Raw genomic sequence first — 18,538 nt, forward strand, 5'->3', positions numbered from 1 at the left:
CCACTGGAACCTCTGGCTACAGGGGTGGGGAGTGCAGTGCTTGATTGTTTGGGGAGAAACTTTGTGCTGAAGCAAAGAAGACAGGCCCCCGGCACGTCATGAACTAGTCGACCCCTTCCCAAAGTGGGACAGTCTGCCAAGCACAGAGCCAGGTGGAGAGCACAGAGCAGGTTGGAGGACGGATCTACCTACACCCCACGTGCTAATCCCAGAGAATTTACCCCAACGGCCCCCCAAAGAGTCAGAAACACCTGTTGCAAGCAGAGCGCCCTGACCAGCGTGCAGGGGGTTATTCTGACCCTCCGTCACGGCCCCTGGAGACAGTTCAGGGCTGGTTACGTGCAGGGGAAATCACACTGTCCACATGCATAGATACATGGAGACACGTGTTACACCACCACAAATGCACATGTCTTTCAGCCTTGGCACAAAAATGCTGCAGCCATAGTGGCTCCGGTCCTCAGAGCCTCCCGCTGCTGGCAGCATGGACAGAGCCCCGTCCTCCCCAAGGACGACCCCACAAGGCCGGGGTCCCCAAAGCAGGAGAGGCCAGTCCAGAGTCAGCACCTCCTCCTCTTTCCAGGTGCCTCAGCTCACCTGGCCAGGTCTGCACCTCAGCTAGCAGGTAGAGGCAGCTCTACCACTGCAGAGGTTTCAGCAGCTTGTCTGCAGAGAGAACGCTGGCCAAGTCACCGAGCTGCAGCCTCCATCTGCAAACTGGGAGGGTACTTCTCTGGGTGGTCACAGCGGGCAGGGTCCCCACGGCTCAGATGGTCCTTGCAGCCTCCCTCAAGCAGGTCTGCCAGCCCCAGCTCTCCTTCCAACTCTGCATACGAAGCCGCCTCTGACTGGGAAGCTCAGGCTTCCCCCACAGATAACTGGGGGCTTGAAATGAAGTAGGGCGTCAGTCACTGGGGTGCAGGGCCGAACCTGTCCCAACTGGCATCCTTCCAAGGCCACCAGGACCCAAGCAGGACACACGGTCCTGACAGCTGCACAGCCGCTGACCTCTGATGGAGTCTGAAAGGAGGGCTTCGAGGGACAGCCCGAGGGGGGCCCAGGCAACCCAGACAGAGCACCACAGAGCCCTCCCCACCCCACAGCTGAGGCCAGGCACATGGGGCTGCTTCACAAATGACAGGGTGGCCTGCGGCGGTCCTCCTGACCGCCTCGCAAACCTGAACGGCCACGTCTGCGGCGCAACAGTTCACGTGTCCTGGAGGGAACAGGCTTGCTGAGAAGCCTCCTAAGGAGTTCCACTCTCAGGGCGAGTCCCACTGCCCAGGGATGCCCACTGGACCCTCCAGGCGGCGCCAGGCCCATCCAGCTGCCCAGAGGAGACACTGCAAGGGTCCATGCAGACAGCCACAGCACGAGGGCACGTGGGACTGTACAGCCGCTGTCACGCTTCCGGCTGTGTGCCCACCCGGAGACGGATGCAGCAGGGGAGAGGCCAGGACGGTCCATGAAGCTTGGCAGTGCCGGGCATGCTCACCAGTGAGTCCTGCACCCCCTCCCCGCCCTCCACTAGGAGGGCAGCCCTAATGCTCTGACCCATCCCGTGATGTCACCAGACCCTCCAAGGCCACAGGGTGGCCCGTGGAGGCTGGTGATGCGCAGCTGCACGTCTGCCTAGAGAGCGGTGACCTGCGTGAGCTCCGTGTTGGGTGTGGATGGGCTCTGCGGGCTGACAGGCACCATGGGCAGGTCCACGCCTAGTCATGCCGGCCGTGGCACCATCTCAGAGGTCTTGCGAGCATGAGCCACATCCTTGGCGATGCTGCGCACGCGGTCTGACACCTGCATCTCCCGGCGCAGGGTGGGCGCGCAGCAGAACTTGCGGAAGCAGGCCTTGAAGTTCTCGTCCAGGAAGGCGTAGAGGATGGGGTTGAGGCAGCTGTTGACGTAGCCGAGGGCCGTGCAGAAACGCAGGATGGCCACCACAGTCTCACTGCCCGGCTGCACGCCCAGCCCCTGGACCAGCACGAAGACCTGCACGGGCGTCCAGCAGCCCACGAACACAGCCACCACCACCAGCACCAGACGCGTGATGCGCCGCAGGTTCCGGTCCTTCTCGCGGGAGCCTGAGAGCAGGCGGACGCCTCGCAGCCGCCGGATCATCAGGCTGTAGCAGACGGAGATGATGAGCACAGGCATGATGAAGGAGAAGAGGAAGATGCAGATGGCAAACACGGGGCCCCAGTAGTCCTGCGGGGTGGGGATCTCCACCAGGCACTCAATCTCTGCAGGGAGAGAAGCAGGGTCAGGGAAGCTGGGCAGGTGGGCAGGGAGAGAGCCACCCAGAGCCAGGGGAGCGTGGCACTGGGGAGGAGGGTGCCCTGCACTGACCTTCATCCTCAACCTGTGCCGAGCCCATGATGGCAACGGGAACGCCGACAACAGAGGCCAGGGCCCAGATGGCCACATTGACAGCCTGGGCCTTGCTGGATGTCCGGACGTCAAGGGCACGGATGGGGTGGCAGATGGCTATGTAGCGGTCCACGCTCATGGCAGTCAGCGTGAAGGTGCTGGTGAACATGTTGTAATAGTCAATGGCGATGACCGTCTTGCACAGGGCGTTCCCAAATGGCCAGAAGCCCAGGAGGACATCTGTGCCCTGGAAGGGCAGGGTCAGCAGCACCAGAGTGTCCGCCAGGGCCAAGTTAAAGATGTAAATGTTGGTAGCTGTCTTCATCTTGGTGTGTCTGCAGAGAGGACAGGGAGGAAGAGGCTTCATTTGGCCACCTTGGCAGACCTGGCAGCGAAGGGCAAGGGGCCCTTCCTCTTGGCCATCAGAGGGGGCACCCACTCTGCCCCCTGCTAAAATGTAGGTTCATGGGCCCAGCCCAATGCCATGGAGCCTGAAGGCAAGTATTTTAACAAATTCTTCAAGTACTTACAGCACACAAAAAATGGTTCGCAACCTAAAGACTTGCCTGCCTTGGAAAAGATGGGTGTGGGGTGGGGGGAGCAGAGTGTCTGCCTGACCCTGCATGAGAGCAGAAGCAGGACTCATAAGACAAAGAACCTGTCCTCCTCCCTTTCAAGTCTCCCCCAAGACCCTTCTTGGACCAAAATGTTGGCCCTTCCACCACCAGAGCTTTCCAGGGGCCCCAGAATCTGGAAGAGCACGCCAAACCAGGCCTCTGTTGCCTAGCAACCGAACAGGAAATGGTGACAGGGAGCGGACAGATGCTAATGGGGTCTCATTGTATGCAAGACCCTGGCACGGGTCTGGAGGAATTGTGGGTGCTTAACAACTACCTGCTAAACGAATTCATAGTTGTTATCATGGTGATGGTGGTAGTGTTGGTGATGGTGGTAATTATGGTGGTGGTGGTGGTGGTGGTGGAGATGGTGCTAGCAACAGTGGTGGTGATGGTGGTGACAGCGATGGTGCTGGTGATGGTGGTGGTGCTGTTGATGGTGATGATGGTGGTGATGGTGGTGGTGATGGTGCTGGTGGTGGTGGTGGTGGTGGAGGAGATGGTGCTAGCAACAGTGGTGGTGATGGTGATGATGGTGATGGTGATGATGATGATGATGGTGATGATGGTGATGGTGATGGTGGTGATGATGGTGATGATGGTGATGGTGATGATGGTGATGATGGTGATGGTGATGATGATGGTGATGGTGATGATGATGGTGATGGTGATGGTGATGGTGATGGTGATGGTGATGGTGATGATGGTGATGGTGGTGGTGATGGTGATGATGATGGTGATGGTGATGGTGATGGTGGTGATGGTGATGATGGTGATGATGATGGTGATGGTGATGGTGATGGTGGTGATGGTGATGGTGGTGATGATGGTGATGGTGATGGTGGTGATGGTGGTGGTGATGGTGGTGGTAGTGATGGTGGTGGTGGTGATGGTGATGGTGGTGATGGTGGTGGTGGTGGTGATGGTGGCGATGGTGATGGTGGTGGTGGTGATGGTGGTGGTGATGGTGCTGTTGATGGTGATGATGGTGGTGGTGGTGGTGGTGATGGTGCTGGTGGTGATGGTGGTGGTGGTGATGGTGATGGTGGTGGTGGTGATGGTGGTGGTGGTGATGGTGATGGTGGTGGTGGTGATGGTGGTGGTGGTGGTGATGGTGGTGGTGCTGTTGATGGTGATGATGGTGGTGATGGTGGTGGTGATGGTGCTGTTGATGGTGATGGTGGTGGTGGTGACGGTGGCAACACCAGAGACAACAATGTTCCATGTCAATTAAGCTGCCATGAAGGAATCTGGGGTTTCTTTCTGCCTCTTAGAGAGAGATTAAGAATAAGCTCAAAGAGGCCTTAATCATGACCAAACAACAAGGACAGTGATGACGGCAGATGCCTGTGCCAAGTTCTTCACTTGGATTTTAACTCATTTAAGATTCCGAAGCGCTATTTTGATGCCCAGTCTGCACAGGACGACATTCAGTCTCAGAGGATCTAAACGGTCTTCTCAAGGCCACAGAGCTGGTAAAGGAAAAGTGGGTCAAGAGAACTAGAAGAGCAGCCACAGGCAGGAGGAAAGATTTGCCAAAGACCCATCTGACAAAGGACTGCTGTCCAGAATGCGCGAAGAACTCCTAATGCTCAACAATAAGAACACAGACAGCCTGGTTAAAAATGGACCAAAGACCTTAACAGACCCTCAGCAAAGAAGACATACAGACAGCAAAGAAGCACATGAAAAGATGCTCCACCTATGTCATCAGAGAAATGCAAATTAAAACAACAGTGAGGACTTCCCTGGTGGCGCAGTGGATAAGAATCCGCCTGTCAATGCAGGGGACACGGGTTCGAGCCCTGGTCCGGGAAGATCCCACAGGCCGCGGAGCAGCTAAGCCCATGCGCCACAACTAATGAGCCTGCGCCCTAGAGCCTGTGCTCTGCAACAAGAGAAGCCACCGCAATGAGAAGCCCGTGCACCGCAACGAAGAGTAGCCCCCGCTCGCCGCAACCAGAGAAAAGCCCGCGCAGAGCAACGAAGACCCAACGCAGCCAAAGAAAAAAAATTTTTTTTAATAAAATAAAACAACAATGAGATACCACTACATACCTATTAGAATGACACCACTAAATGCTGGTGAGGGCGTCAGAAGGTACAGCCATTTGAAAGACAGCTTGGCATTTTCTTACAAAACAGACTCTTACCATAAGACCCAGCAATCACCCACCCTTCGATATTTAACCAAAGGAGCTGAAAATATATCCACATAAAAACCTGCACACGGATGTTTATAGCAGCTTTATTCATAGTTGCTGAAACTTGGAAGCAACCAAGATGTCCTCCAGTAGGTGGATGAATAAACAAACTGTGGCTCACCCAGAAAATGGAATATTATCCAGCAGTTAAAAGGAACGAGCTCTCAAGCCATGAAAAGACATGGAGGACCCTTACATGCGTATTGCTAAGTGAAAGAAGCCCATCTGAAAAGGCTACAGACCGTATGATTCCACATTCTGGAAAAGCAAAACTATGAACACAGTAAAAAGATCAGTGTTTGCCAGGGGCTGGGAGGTGGGAAAGGATGAACAGGCAGAGCACGGAGGATTTCTAGGGCAGTGAAACTACTCGGTGTGATACTGTAATGGTGGATACATGCCATTATATATTTGTCCAAACCCACAGAAAGTACAACACCAAGAGGGAACCCTAAGGTAAACTATGGGTTTGGGGTGATTACGATGTATCAAGGTAGGTTCATCAGTTGTGAAACTGCACTACGCTGGTGGGGATGTTGGTAAGGGGGGAGGTTATGCCCGGGGCGGGGCGGGCAGGGCAGGGACTATGTGAGAAACCGCTGTACCTTCTCCTCGATTTTGCCGTGAACCTAAAACCACTTTAAAAACATTGCCTGTAAAAGAAGAGCAGGGACTGGGACGGGGTGTTTCTGACCCCCGAGGCAGTCCACCCCGTGCCACGGCTCAGAACGCATCGTTCTGCCTCTGAGCCCGGCGTGCTCACAGCAGTTCCCGGCCATCACTCTCCGTGGGGACTGCTCGTGGGCAAGACGGCCTCGCCTCTCTGCTCTCTAATCAAGACGTGCCTCTGAGGGTTTTGATGCCCCCGCGCAGAGCAGAGACCCCACAAGAAACACTCACAACCGGAAGGAGGAACAAGCCCACCCCCACCCACATTTCTCACCCGTGGCACACCCTCCAGCCACCAAGGGGCACGTGAGCCTAGTACCCCGGGGTCAGCACTGGGGGAAGGGCAGCTGCTCCTCGCAGCCCCTTGTCTGAGCACACACATGACACACACCAGCACATACAAATGTACAAGGGCATGCTTACACACATGCACACACGGACACAGCCACAAGGGCGTGCGCACATGCACACATGCATGTGCACACGTGTGCGCGCACACACAAAGCACACGTGTGTGTCCGCATGCACACGTGTGTGTTCACACTCGCGCATTCGTGCCCGCACTCAGATACATGTGCACACACGTACATGCTTGCACGTATTGTGTCCATGCACACAGATGTGTGTACACACGTATATGCACACACCCAGACATGCACACACTCACACACGTGTGCACATTCACGCGGGTGCACACTCATGTGTGTACACACGTTTACACGCTCGCGTGCATGCGTACACACACGTGCATGTGTCCCCACGCCGTCCCGATGCCATCCCCACACGCTGTTCTCACCCTGTCCCACATTCCCCGCATGCTCTTCCCATTATACCTCCCCATGCCATCCCCACGCTGTCCCCCATGCTGTCCCCACGCTCTCTCCCACGCTCTTCCCACTTTGTTTCCCCATGCTGTCCCCTCATGCTGTCTCGGCCATCCTTCCACAATGTCCCCACACCATCCCCCATTATGTCCCCCCAGCAGCGTGGCTGCCACCCTTGACCGCACAAGCGTTCCCATTCTGAGCACCAGCAAATGCTGGAATCGGCCCAAACACCAGCGGTGAGCACGGAGCCCCGGAGCCGAGGAAGGGGCCTCGTGAAGCTGCCCCAGCACTGGGCCTGGACGACGCCGACAAGAGCTGCCTTCCGGGATCACTGTGGGGCCCGTGAGGTCCTCACGCGGCAGCTGGGCTGGGAGCCTGGCGCACGGCTCAGATGGCGCGTCATCTCTCAGGAGTCAGGGTGGCGCTCCATCTGGGACAGAGCTGTGCCTCCTCCCACACCCGGGCTGGACCCTGCCTCTCCCTCTCCCCCAGCCAAGTGCCTCTGCCCTCAGGAGCTGAGCCACCAGGGCCTCAGGACCGACCCTGCCCAGTGACAGGGGGCCAGGAATTGAACAGGCGGTGGGAGATCCCCGCGTGCCAAGCCTGCCAGAGCAGCCCCTGCTCCATGCCCTCGGCAAGCTGCTCGGGACCCACCGGTGGGAGACGGGGGGCGGGGGGGATGCCCAGCCTACCTGAGGATGACATACATGACGAGACAGTTCCCCAGCAGCCCCCCGACGCACACAGCCAGGTAGAGCCCCACGATGGTGACCTTGAGCCCGAGGGGCAGGAAGGCGCCGTGGCTGGCATTGAGCATCAGGTGCGGGGGCAGCAGGCTGTGGTTGGGGCTCAGGAGAGACAGGTTGCCCTGCAGGTGGCCGCCGTAGAGGACTTCCCAGAACGGGGCAGGGAAGAGGGACTCCATGCCCCGCCCTGCACGCAAAGCCCCACGGTACCTGGGGAGGCACAGGGACATGTGAGCGCAGCACCCAGCACCCACCCGGCCCCAGGCCGCAGACACGGAGGCACGTGCGTGTGCACACACACACACCGGGCACACGGAGACACGCAAACGTGTATGCCAGGGACGGGGCACACGTGCACACACACAGGGACACAGTCTCAGCTGGCCTGCGGGCTCCCACATGGGATGGCGGATGCGCTTACACAGCGGGATGTGTCCACCATGGGGGCTCACAGACACACAGCACGCGCGCACACACACACACACACACACACAGATGCCCAAAGCTGCCCTCGGGCACACGCAGACACAAAAGGGACCAAGACACACCCAGAAACACCTGGAACACTGGGCACAGGGCCTCCTCCTGCCCCTCCCCAGCCCTGCCTGAGAGCTGCGGCCACCACAGGTCACCTCCACGCCAGCCCCCAGCGGCTCAGCCTTACCTCGGTGACCTCCGTGGGAGCTGGGACCCCGGAGGCCCTAACCCTCGGCCTGCGGCAGAGCAGGGCTGGGAGCGCCGGCCCGACTCAGCTCCGGGTCTGGACGGCGCCGCGGCTGCCGCACGGTGGCAGCTGCTCCTTTTCCTTCTCAGACGCCAGACCAGACGCAGCAGCCTGGTGCACGGAGCTGGGGGAGGGGAGCAGGCTGCGGCTCCAGGGGGGCGGGGCCGTGCAGGATGGAGGAGGGGGCCCCAGGCTGGACGGGGACAGAGGCAAGGACCAGGGTGCACCCTTAGAGATGAAAAACAGAGAGGCTTGGACCCACAGAGCCCAGACGGAGACAGGCTCGAACACATGGACACAGGGATAGAGGTGCACATGAGAACTCAGACACGTGGACGGAGACACACACACACACACACACACACACACACACACACAAGGACGCACAGGGACTCAGGGACAGACACATGGAGACACAGGGACAAACACACAAGAACAGACACAAAGGACATGCAGAAACACACAAAGACATGGAACGGAGACTCGGAGAGACACACACAAGACAGAGACAGACGTGAAGCCGCATCTCACTCAGAAGCAGGGCCTTGGACGGACTCAGACCTGCCCCAGCCGGAGTTCCATGCCCAGAACAGCGCCCCTCAGCTGGGATCCCAGGGCAGCTGAGCCACAGGGACCGCCGGTTGGGTGGCTGGGGCCCTGCGCAGCCAGCCCTGAGCAGATCAGAGCCTCATAAGCAAGCAGGGTGTCTGGACGGTCCAGCGCGCCCCACGTGCCTCCTGGGTGCCAAGCCTGTCCACCCCCACCACCCCTGACTGTGGCCCTCGGCAGCACCTCCGTGCCAACAAGGGCACCTCAGCAGCGTGAGGCCACCTGTCAAAGGGGCAGAGACAGCGTTCAGAGCCAGGTCTGTCTGCCACCTGAAGACCCAGCAAGGGCGCCTCTGCTTCAGCGGATGGGTCCCTGAACAACATCTGAACATCACTGCCTCACAGCCTGGGCCCCCAGCACCCACACGGCACAACATGGAGCTGCCTCCTGCCCATCCCTGGGGGCACATGCCTCGTGGGTGACCCTGAGCTGAACTGCCGGCCCCACCCAGTCAAGGGGTCGTTCTTCCTGCCCGGGCTCTGCCCACACAGCCCAGCCCCTGCTTGGAGCATCTGTCTCCAAGGATGGGGACCTGGTTGCTAGGCGACTGGCAGCAGCGTCGCTAGGATACCTGGCGAATCAGGAGAGGACAGAGCAGGCAAATACCCTAGGGCTCAGCATCCCAGGCTGTCCCACAGGACTTATCTCTGCATCTTCACTGCAGTCGACCCAGGGACACGTGTGGAGACATGGGGCACATCCGCAGAGGCACTCAGGACACAAAGACTCACAAAAACACACACAAAGATGCCCAAGTAGGCACACAGGTAAACAAACAGACGTGGGTACGTGCTCAGAGGATGCACAGACACTCGAAGGGACCCACAGACGCATGGGCCACACCCACGCAAACCCACACTAGGGTGCACGTGAGGCACAAGGTAGACGCGGGAGAAGAGGCAGAGCAAAGCCTCAGACGCCCGGGGGACACACGTGCACCACATTCTCCAGGCAAAGCTCGAAGCCCCATCCCATTGACCTTGGGAGCCCCAGCAGGGCAGGAACCCCAGGGGCTCGCCCTCCTGCAGCCTCCCCGACCTGGGCTCCCCGAGGTCTGAGCAGCCAACCTCAGCCCCTCCCACCCCCACTGCCTGGGCCCACCTGCCCGCCAGTTTCCTAATGGCCTTGAGCCTGGGGAAAGGGCGGGGCTAGGACGCTGCCTTGACGCTGGGTGTGAGTTCCAGTCTGGACAGACCTCCCGTGAGGACACATCGTGGGGGGGCCAGGCCAGGGTACTGATGACACTCCCTGGGGATGGTAGCCCCTAGCCCTGGACCCTGCAGCATTCCCACAAAGGGGGCCTGGCCCAGGAAATGGCCCAGCCTCTCTTGAGCCCTGTACGGCCAGGATAAGACACAGAACATATGTGTTACACATGGGGCAGCAGGTAACACGTGTGAGCATCTGTATCGAAGCAAGACAACCTCAAGCACACACGTCATATGCAGGCAAAACAAAACATGCAAGGGCACCAGCGACAGCCCAAGACACGCAGCTTACGTGAAGGACAGCACAGAGCACGGGTCCGCCACATATCAAGTGACAGCCTGACCAGGGCTACACTTGGAGGTCACAGGCCTTCCGGGCAGGACCCAGGTCCCAGAGTGCCGGTGACACCCACAAACTGGGGTGAACGCACCTCACCCTTGCACCCAGTGACTCAGGGCCCGTCAACGCCAGATGCCACACTGTCTGCTGCCCCTCGGTCCGCATATGCTTTGCCACCCCCCACACCCCCCGGAGTAGGGCACGGGAATCAAAGCACAGTCGCCAGCAGCCTCACCCAGAACAGCCATCCCCAGGGAATTCAGTCACCAGGCCAGTTGTGCTGTTGAAAAGTAAAAGCAATGGGGCTTCCCTGGTGGCGCAGTGGTTAAGAATCCACCTGCCAGTGCAGGGGACACGGGTTCAAGCCCTGGTCCGGGAAGACCCCCACATGCCGCAGAGCAACTAAGCCCGCGAGCTGCAACTACTGAGCCTGTGCTCTAGAGCCCGCGAGCCACAACTGCTGAGCCCGTGTGCCTAGAGCCTGTGCTCCGCAACAAGAGAAGCCACCGCAATGAGAAGCCCGCGCACCGCAACAAAGAGGAGCCCCCGCTCGCCGCAACTAGAGAAAAGCCTGCGTGCAAAAAAAAGTAAAAGGATTTTCATAATTCTGGGCTTCTTCATAAAATATTACTTTTTCCTTGTGATTTTAACTTCCTAACATTTACACACTGTGACAGAATTGTAGATTTGCAGTATAATGTTAAATTTTGCAGTCATTTAATAATCCTTATTGATATTATTTTGAAGTTTTCAGGTCTTGGCGTCGATCAGCACGCTCTTAGATCTCAGCATTTCCATCAGCCCTTGAAAAACACATGAATCCTGGACAGAGAAACAGGCGGGAGACGTGGCCCAGGGCCTCACAGTGGCTGGGCCCCAGACACAGGGAGCACCTCTCCTCCCAGGGGAGCTGTTGGGGGGGTAGAGAAGCAGGAAGAAGCTCCGCTCAGGAATGTGAACTATGCCAACACCAGGCCCTCTGGGAGTTAAGGAGGAGCAGGTGTCAAAGGTTTTCAATCCTACAAAAACAGAGGGAAAGTTACAAGTCCCTTCCTGCAGGAGAGTGCGCCCATTCTCCCCCTCCCCCCATAACTCCCACTCTTGCAAGTCACTTCCCCCCTGCATCTCCCTGGCCAGGATCCTGGGAAGCTAAGAGGAGGGCCCAGACTCCTGTCTCAGAGAACTCACTCCTGTGGGAGCGCAGAGTGAGGGCCAGAGGTGGTGCTGGCCTGGGCTGCGTGTATCCAGGAGGACTGCTTGAAGGAGGCAGGTCAGCCTGCCTAAGCCCTCACTGCTTCTTCTGGAGCCCAGAGACCTTTGCCTTCAAAAGCTCCTCGGTGATGCTGAATCCCAAGGCCCAGGCCTCACCCTACAGGCACAAGCCCTGCGGCAGCCGGGGGCGGGAAGGGGAAGCATCCAGGGAACAGCTCCTGCAAAGGCTTGGGGGCTGGAAGGATGGGCAGTTCCATGCAGCTTTGGGAAGCGGGGGATGGCATGCCAGCTCCCGAGATACGGGGCCACAAAAGCGAGGGGACGTATGTATGCATATGGCTGATTCACTTTGTTGTGCAACAGAAACTAACACAGCATTGTGAAGCAATTATACTCCCATAAAGATGTATTAAAAAAAAAAAACCTTACCCTCTCACTGGGAGGCCAGAGCAAACTCCCAAAAACAATGGCAACAGTCAACAGCCTCCTTCGGAAAGGCCAGAACCTCAGCTGAGACGCCACCCCCAAAGCCAGGACAGTCTCTCCCCTCAGGGACTCAGGTCGTGAACTCCCAAAACGGCACCATCCATGGGCCTCAGTGCCCACCTTGGCACATCCATGAATGAAGGGAAGAGGCATGTCTACACTGTGGGAACCACCAGTACATTAACAAATTCTGGACTTAATGCACTAATTCTGGCCTAACATCAACTGTGGAATGAGTACATGGATTATTGAACCCAGAATAATCTGATGAGTGCATGAACAAATTAAAGAATTAATCAATTAAGCGAATCAGTTCTAAAATATTATGAAATTAACAAATGCACAAATAAATTACAGAAATCTAGGACCCAGGACCCAGAAATCAAAACCCGAGTCTGGGGACTTCCCTGGTGATTCGGTGGTAAAGAATCTGCCTTCCAACGCAGGGGACGCGGTTTGCTCCCTGGTCGGGGAACTTAGATCCCACATGCCGCGGGGCAACTAAGCCCGCGCACCACAACTACTGAGCTCACGTGCCTCAAGGAGAGAGAGAAAACGCGCACACCACCACTAGAGAGAAGCCCGCGTGCCGCAACGAAGAGCCCACGCGCCGCAACTAAGACCTAACACAGCCCCAAAAAAAAAGAAAGAAAGGACTTCCCTGGTGGCGGAGTGGTTAAGAATCCACCTGCCAATGCAGGGGACACGGGTTCGAGCCCTGGTCCAGGAAGATCCCACATGCCGCGGAGCAACTAAGCCCGTGCACCACAACTACTGAGCCTGCGCTCTAGAGCCCTCGAGCCCCAACTACTGAGCCCCCGTGCCACAACTACTGAAGCCTGCACACCTAGAGACCCTGCTCCGCAACAAGAGAAGCCACCGCGATGAGAAGCCCGCGCACCGCAACGAAGAGTAGCCCCCAGCTCTCCACACCTAGAGAAAGCCTGTGCGCAGCAACAAAGACCCAATGCAGCCAAAAATAAATAAATGAATAAATTTATTTGAAAAAAAGAAAGAAAATAAATAAATATTTAAAAAAAGAAAACAAAACCAATGGTCTAAAAAAAACCACCACCCCTGTTCTTACACCACCCCTGGAACCCCCAGACTTGCCCTGGAAGAGGTGAAGAGTCCTGAGTTCTGCTGTGGGAGGCCTCGTGGGCCATGAAGAGGGGGAAGGGGCTCAACCACGAAGGTCTCCTCAGATCTGCGCCCCCTGACCCCAAAACTAGCCAGCAAAGACCTCTCCAGCCAGGAAGCTGGGCCCACAGCCCGCAGAAGAGTGCGTTTGGGGCTCTTCAGAAAAGAAGGAGCGCGCACCCGGGCTGTTAAAGCTGAGGGTCATCTCCCTCGTGGTCCTTGACAGCCGGGAGGTCCCGGGGCGGGGCATCTGGCCGGGGACCTCGGTGCACTCGGACCGAAGTTCTGACCATGCACCTCCCCGAGGGCTCGCCCCGCCCCCGTTGGCTTGGGGGAGGGGCGGGCCTCCTGGTTGCCGAGCAACCGCGCCAACAAGTCCCAGAGAGTCTGGGCTGAGTTGGAGGCCCAGACCCGAGAAGGCAGAAAGTATGGGGTGTGGAAACGGGAGGCAAGGGCCGGGCGCTCGACCGCCGCCGCTAGGGACGGGGCGGGGGAGGGTGCGGACGCCAGCCTCTGTCCCAGTGTGGGCCAGGACCCGGCCCAGGACCTGGGGTCCGGGGTCTGAGGTGCTGTGGGCTGGGCCGGGCAAGGAAAGGAGCCCTGCAGGGCTGCACCGGGACTTCCGGGGTGTTTCCCTCTCCCACCTCGGGGGCCCTTCCCTCTCTACCACCTTTTCCCTGGGCTCCTCTCTCCCTCACTCCATCTAGACCCAGCGTGGGACAGGCTGGGGGGATGGCGTCTCCCCTGCAGCAAGCCAGCTGTCCATTCGACTCTGAGACTCCGCCGCACACAAGTGAGACCTCCCACAGACACACAAACGGACCCACACAACATCAAACACACACACATCTCCCAGAAAAGCACGAGTCCTCTGCCCAAGATATAATGAAGGCCCACCCCCGCCACCTCCAGCCCCTAACACTAAGACAGAGGGGTCTGAGGCCTACGCAGACATGGGGGACGGCCACAGCGAGGGTCCTGGCATGGGAGGAAGTGTCCTCCTAGCCTCACCCACAGCAGCCTCAATCTGTCTCCACCCCTGGGTGGTGCCTGAGGTCAACTCAGGGGTCTCTGCATCTTCCCAGTGCGGGAGAAACAGCCCGTGGGCAGGAAGGGAGTGGATCCGAAAGTTCTAGCGGAATGCAGGAGTGAGTAAGGAGGCTGAGCTGACCGGGACGTGTGCGAGGTTGTGGCAAAGGCGCAGAGACCAGCTGCACAGGGTCCAGAGGGGCCGGAGCTGGGAACCCAAGGCGGGGCCGGGTCAGACCGAAGGAGCGGGCGCCAACGGGACATCGGGACATCGTCTTCCCTCGGCAGGGCCCGAGGATGCAGCCAGAGCCGGCGAAGGGACCGCGTGCAGGGTCCCGCGGGAGCGAGTGGGTAAGGGCGCGCAGGGCGCAGGGGCCCGCGTGAGGTGTGCCAAGGCGGAGTCCCCGACGCCGAGCTGGGCCCTCACGCCGGAGGGCCTGGAGGCCATGCGGCCCGCGCAGCGCCACAGCCACCTGCTCTTCGGCGACCTGCTGGAGGACGTGGGCGCGGCCGCTTCCGTCTTCCCGAGTCAGTCAGCAGAGCTGGGGTACCGCATGCCTGACCCGCGCGCGTGGACGCTGCAGCTCGAGACGCCCGCGCAAAGCCAGGACCAGGTCCTCGGCGTCCTCAAGGCCGCCGAGGCCCGCGGCCGAGTCCGCGCTCTCCGACTGCGCTACGCCCGCCTGCGGGTGAGGCAGGGGCGGGGCCGGGGCGAGGAAGGGACGGGGGGACCACCCGGCCGGGGGTTCTGAGGGCGAGGCGGGGCCGCCCGTCGCCAAGGCTCCGCAACATCCCCGCGCCCTGACCCCGGCACCCGCAGGCGGAGGAGATCTCGCTCCTAATCCTGCGGCAGAAGTCCGCGCGCGCCGCCCTCAGGCTGGAGCTGTTCCTGCCGCCGCAGCTGAAGCCCACGCGGATCCCAGACCCCCTAGACCGTCGAGAGGTGACTGCGAGCCCGGGAAGGGCCGGGGAGGGGCGGGGAGGGGCGGGGAGGGGCGGGGGCCCGCCCTCCGCCCCGCACACCCGGCCCCAGCACCTCCTCCCCCGCAGCGGAGGCGCGTGGAAACCATTCTGGAGGAGAAAGTCGATGGCAGCATCTTCCCGCGTTGATGGCGACCCCACAGTGCACGACTGTGCCCCACCCTCCTACATAAAGTTCTCACTTTCAAAGCGCCCCCTGGTGTCTAGGCTTCCTTTCTCTAGGTCCCCTGGGAGGGAAGGGGGAAGGATGGATGCATCCGATGTCACAGGCATTGGGGTACTCAGAGTGCAGCTCCTCCAACAAAGTGGAAAGCTACAAGCTGGCTGACATCAGACTCACAGGGGGCAGGGACACCCCGAATCCCCCAAATCCCACGCTGCCCCCATCAGGCAATCTGGTGCCCTGTGAGTCCGTGGGAGCCCCCAGCCTGGGTGTGATGGGAGGAAGAGCCTGGCCCAGCAACAGTCACACCCCCAGAGGTAAGGGCGGCCTCGGGGAGAAAGCGGTACCCAAGCAGGACCCCAGACTGCAGGTCATTCCATCAGAGGGTCAGCGAGGAAGGTGACATTCTGGACAGGAGAGTGACTGCAGAAGCCAAAGCTGGCCTTTGGACAGTCAGCCATGCCTGGGAGACCCTCAGAGGACCAGGAGACTGGGGAGGGGGAGACCCTTCAGGCAGAAATCACCCTCGGGTCTTCCTTTCTATCTTGATAGTCCTCCTCTGCCCCTTTGATCCCCTTACTGGACCCCACCACCACCACACACACGTACACACACACAGAGGACAGGAAGGACACCGCCCCTTTCCATTCTGACAAACCCACATCCTGCAAACCCTCTGGATTCTGAAGAACCTCCCATGTTCTGGACAGATCTCCCCCTCGAGAACTTACTCTCCTGCCCAACACAGGCTCTTCGCAGAGACTGAGATTTCTCTTAGCCAGCTCTCCCTTTTCCTCCCTCCCAGCAGTCCAGCAGGCTACAGAGCGGGGGGCCTCAGACAAGGCCCTCCCCTGCCAGGAGCCTCTGGCAGAGTTGCCAGCCTGCAGCAGAGAACTGGTCCTGGAGGGGTGGGCCCTCTACTGGCAGAGGTCAGAGCTGGGGTCCAGCAAGGAATCCTGCTCTGTGGCAGCCAGTGCCCTCCCTGACGCAGCTCAGAATGGGGACCTGAGCCCTCTGTGACCTCAGCAAGCCCTTCCCCTCACAGGACCCTTCGCCTGTTCTGGGTCGTTGCACCCTTGGCGTTGATCCAAGCCCAGAACTGTGTGTGGAGCTGGAGACTGGAAGCTCCATGAGGGAGGGGGAGCTCTCTATGGGGGGGGGGATGCGGGGGGCAGTTCAGGCAGGTAGGGGAAACAAGGAACAGGGGAAGAGAAGGTGGCTCGGGCGAGGGGAAGGAGGGCATCAGGCAGGCACTTGAGGACAGAGGATGAGAGAGGCACCCACCGCCCCGAGGAGGCCAGCAAGAGGGCGGCCTCACAGACAGCTCTGCACCAGGCGTGGGGCTGGCACATGGGCACCCTTTGATCCCCACACCAGGGAGGGGTCCTCGGTCTGCAGAGAAGGCCCAGGAAAGTGGCCGAGGACAATTCTGCAGGGCCTGAAGGAGGCTTCTGCCATGGGAAAGCAAAGTATGTAGGCCGCAGCCCAATGTACTGGGGGCTGGGAGCTCATGCTCTAGACAGAGGGTCCTGGGTTCAAATCCCATCCCCAACATTACCTGCTGCACAGCCTTGAATGAGCCCCTGCCCGGCCCACCTGGTTCCTCCTGTGGAATATGGGATAGACTCCCCAGAGGAAGGGCAGAAGACCCAGGAGGGCCGAGGCAAGGGGCACGGAGAGGCCTAAGTGGCCGGGGGACATGCCGGGGTGGTGAGAGGAAGGACAGTGTATGGGGGGCTGGGAGGGGGAGGGGAGGGCCAGAGAAGCGTAGAGTGTGGCCTGAGTGGAAGAGAAGTGCGCTGACCCACACCCGCATCCAGCTGCCCCACACGTCTCAGGAGGCGGGTGAAGATGCCACGTCAAGTACCATGGCGTAGGCAGGGCTGTGTGACCTTGACTAAGCTCTGGCCCGTCTCTGAAGGACCCACTGCCCGGGACTGTTATCTAAGCTAAATACGAAGCAGCCACCTCCCATCTGGGCAGGCTTCCAGCCTCTGCCCTGTCCCAGCCAGGCTGTCAACATGGCAGCCAAGCCCCCTGGGCACAGGGCATCAAGACGTCCCCCGGACTGCAGGGCCCCTCTCTCCTCCCTGACCTTGGCCCGCACCCTCTTCAGCTCAGCTCCTGCCCTGCTGCCCTGCCAGCGGCTCCAGCTCCGTCCCGTGCTGAGCAAGCGGTAGCACTGAAACGCCCCCCTCGTCGCTCTGTGGTTCTCCTTAGCTCTCCTCACCTCTCACCCAGTCTGCAAGTCCACTTCTTGTCTGCTCCGGGGCTTGTCTGTCCTGCTCGCTGCCAGGTCCCACTGACTGGCACACAGGGGACACGCAGACATTTGCTGGATGAATGAGGAGCGCACGTAAAATCTCCACTGCCCTTTATGCCCCCAAGAGCGCGGAAGACAGCGAGCACCTGCAACCCGAGCAACTGGAAGGCACTTTGTGAGCGGGCCCTGGGCGCCGCGGACAGGAGCTGCATACGGTCGGGGGCCAGGGCCACGCAGGCACTGGCCCAAAGCATGCTGGGATAAGGGATTTAACTCACAGGCCAGGGGGACTCAGACACTGCAGACCACTTCCAGAGCAGGGTCAGGGCCCCCCAGACACTGGCCCAAAGCATGCTGGGATAAGGGATTTAACTCACAGCTATACCAGGTCATAAGATTGTGAGCGGGCCCTGGGCGCCGCGGACAGGAGCTGCGTACGGTCGGAGGCCAGGGCCCCCCAGACACTGCAGACCACTTCCAGAGCAGGGTCAGGGCCCCCCAGACACTGGCCCAAAGCATGCTGGGATAAGGGATTTAACTCACAGCTATACCAGGTCATAAGATTGTGAGCGGGCCCTGGGCGCCGGGGACAGGAGCTGCCTACGGTCGGGGGCCAGGGCCACGCAGACACTGGCCCAAAGCATGCTGGGATGAGGGATTTAACTCACAGCTATACCAGGTCATAAGATACGAGGAGAGTTGTCCGAAGAGAAGGGACGGGCATTCGTGGCAAAGGGGAGGTGTGGCTTTAAACTGTAGAACATCTGGGGGCAACTGGAGGGGTTGAAAGGGACTCAGCCAGGCCCCGCAGACAGGGACATTTGGCGACCCCGCATATAAGAACCAGTACCCCCGGCATCACTGGCACCGAAGCCCAGGAACCCCCTTCCTTGGGAAGTCCCCTACAGCACGGTGACAGCGCGCCCTTAACCCTATTTCACAGGTGAGGA

General features: G+C 59.4%; 2 protein-coding genes across 8 annotated transcripts; one reads left to right on the forward strand and one right to left on the reverse strand.

The window, feature by feature from the left end:
- Nucleotides 1-168: 168 nt before the first annotated feature.
- Nucleotides 169-17,958, reverse strand: LOC132593268 (nociceptin receptor). 7 transcript variants are annotated; one of them, XM_060293390.2, is made up of 5 exons: nucleotides 17,556-17,958; nucleotides 8,098-8,385; nucleotides 7,380-7,643; nucleotides 2,350-2,705; nucleotides 169-2,243 (listed from the first exon to the last, which is right to left on the reverse strand). In XM_060293390.2, the coding sequence occupies exons 1-5, from the start codon at nucleotides 17,840-17,842 to the stop codon at nucleotides 1,720-1,722; spliced, it is 1,719 nt and encodes a 572-aa protein (XP_060149373.1). In that variant the 5' UTR covers nucleotides 17,843-17,958; the 3' UTR covers nucleotides 169-1,719. The 7 variants fall into 7 exon arrangements, with proteins under 7 accessions (XP_060149373.1, XP_060149374.1, XP_060149375.1 ...); XM_060293391.2 differs by lacking the exon at nucleotides 17,556-17,958 and adding an exon at nucleotides 14,324-15,112 and having other exon boundaries at nucleotides 170-2,243; XM_060293397.1 differs by lacking the exons at nucleotides 8,098-8,385; nucleotides 17,556-17,958 and adding exons at nucleotides 6,694-6,713; nucleotides 7,295-7,308 and having other exon boundaries at nucleotides 174-2,243; nucleotides 7,380-7,637.
- On the forward strand, nucleotides 14,479-15,291 carry LOC132596373 (protein LKAAEAR1-like). Its single transcript, XM_060293399.1, has 4 exons — nucleotides 14,479-14,532; nucleotides 14,577-14,870; nucleotides 15,002-15,124; nucleotides 15,232-15,291. Exons 1-4 carry the CDS (start codon nucleotides 14,479-14,481, stop codon nucleotides 15,289-15,291), a joined length of 531 nt encoding a protein of 176 aa, XP_060149382.1.
- Nucleotides 17,959-18,538: the final 580 nt, after the last annotated feature.

The sequence above is a fragment of the Globicephala melas genome, unplaced genomic scaffold (assembly GCF_963455315.2).
Source record: "Globicephala melas unplaced genomic scaffold, mGloMel1.2 SCAFFOLD_92, whole genome shotgun sequence".
Lineage (NCBI taxonomy): Eukaryota > Metazoa > Chordata > Mammalia > Artiodactyla > Delphinidae > Globicephala > Globicephala melas.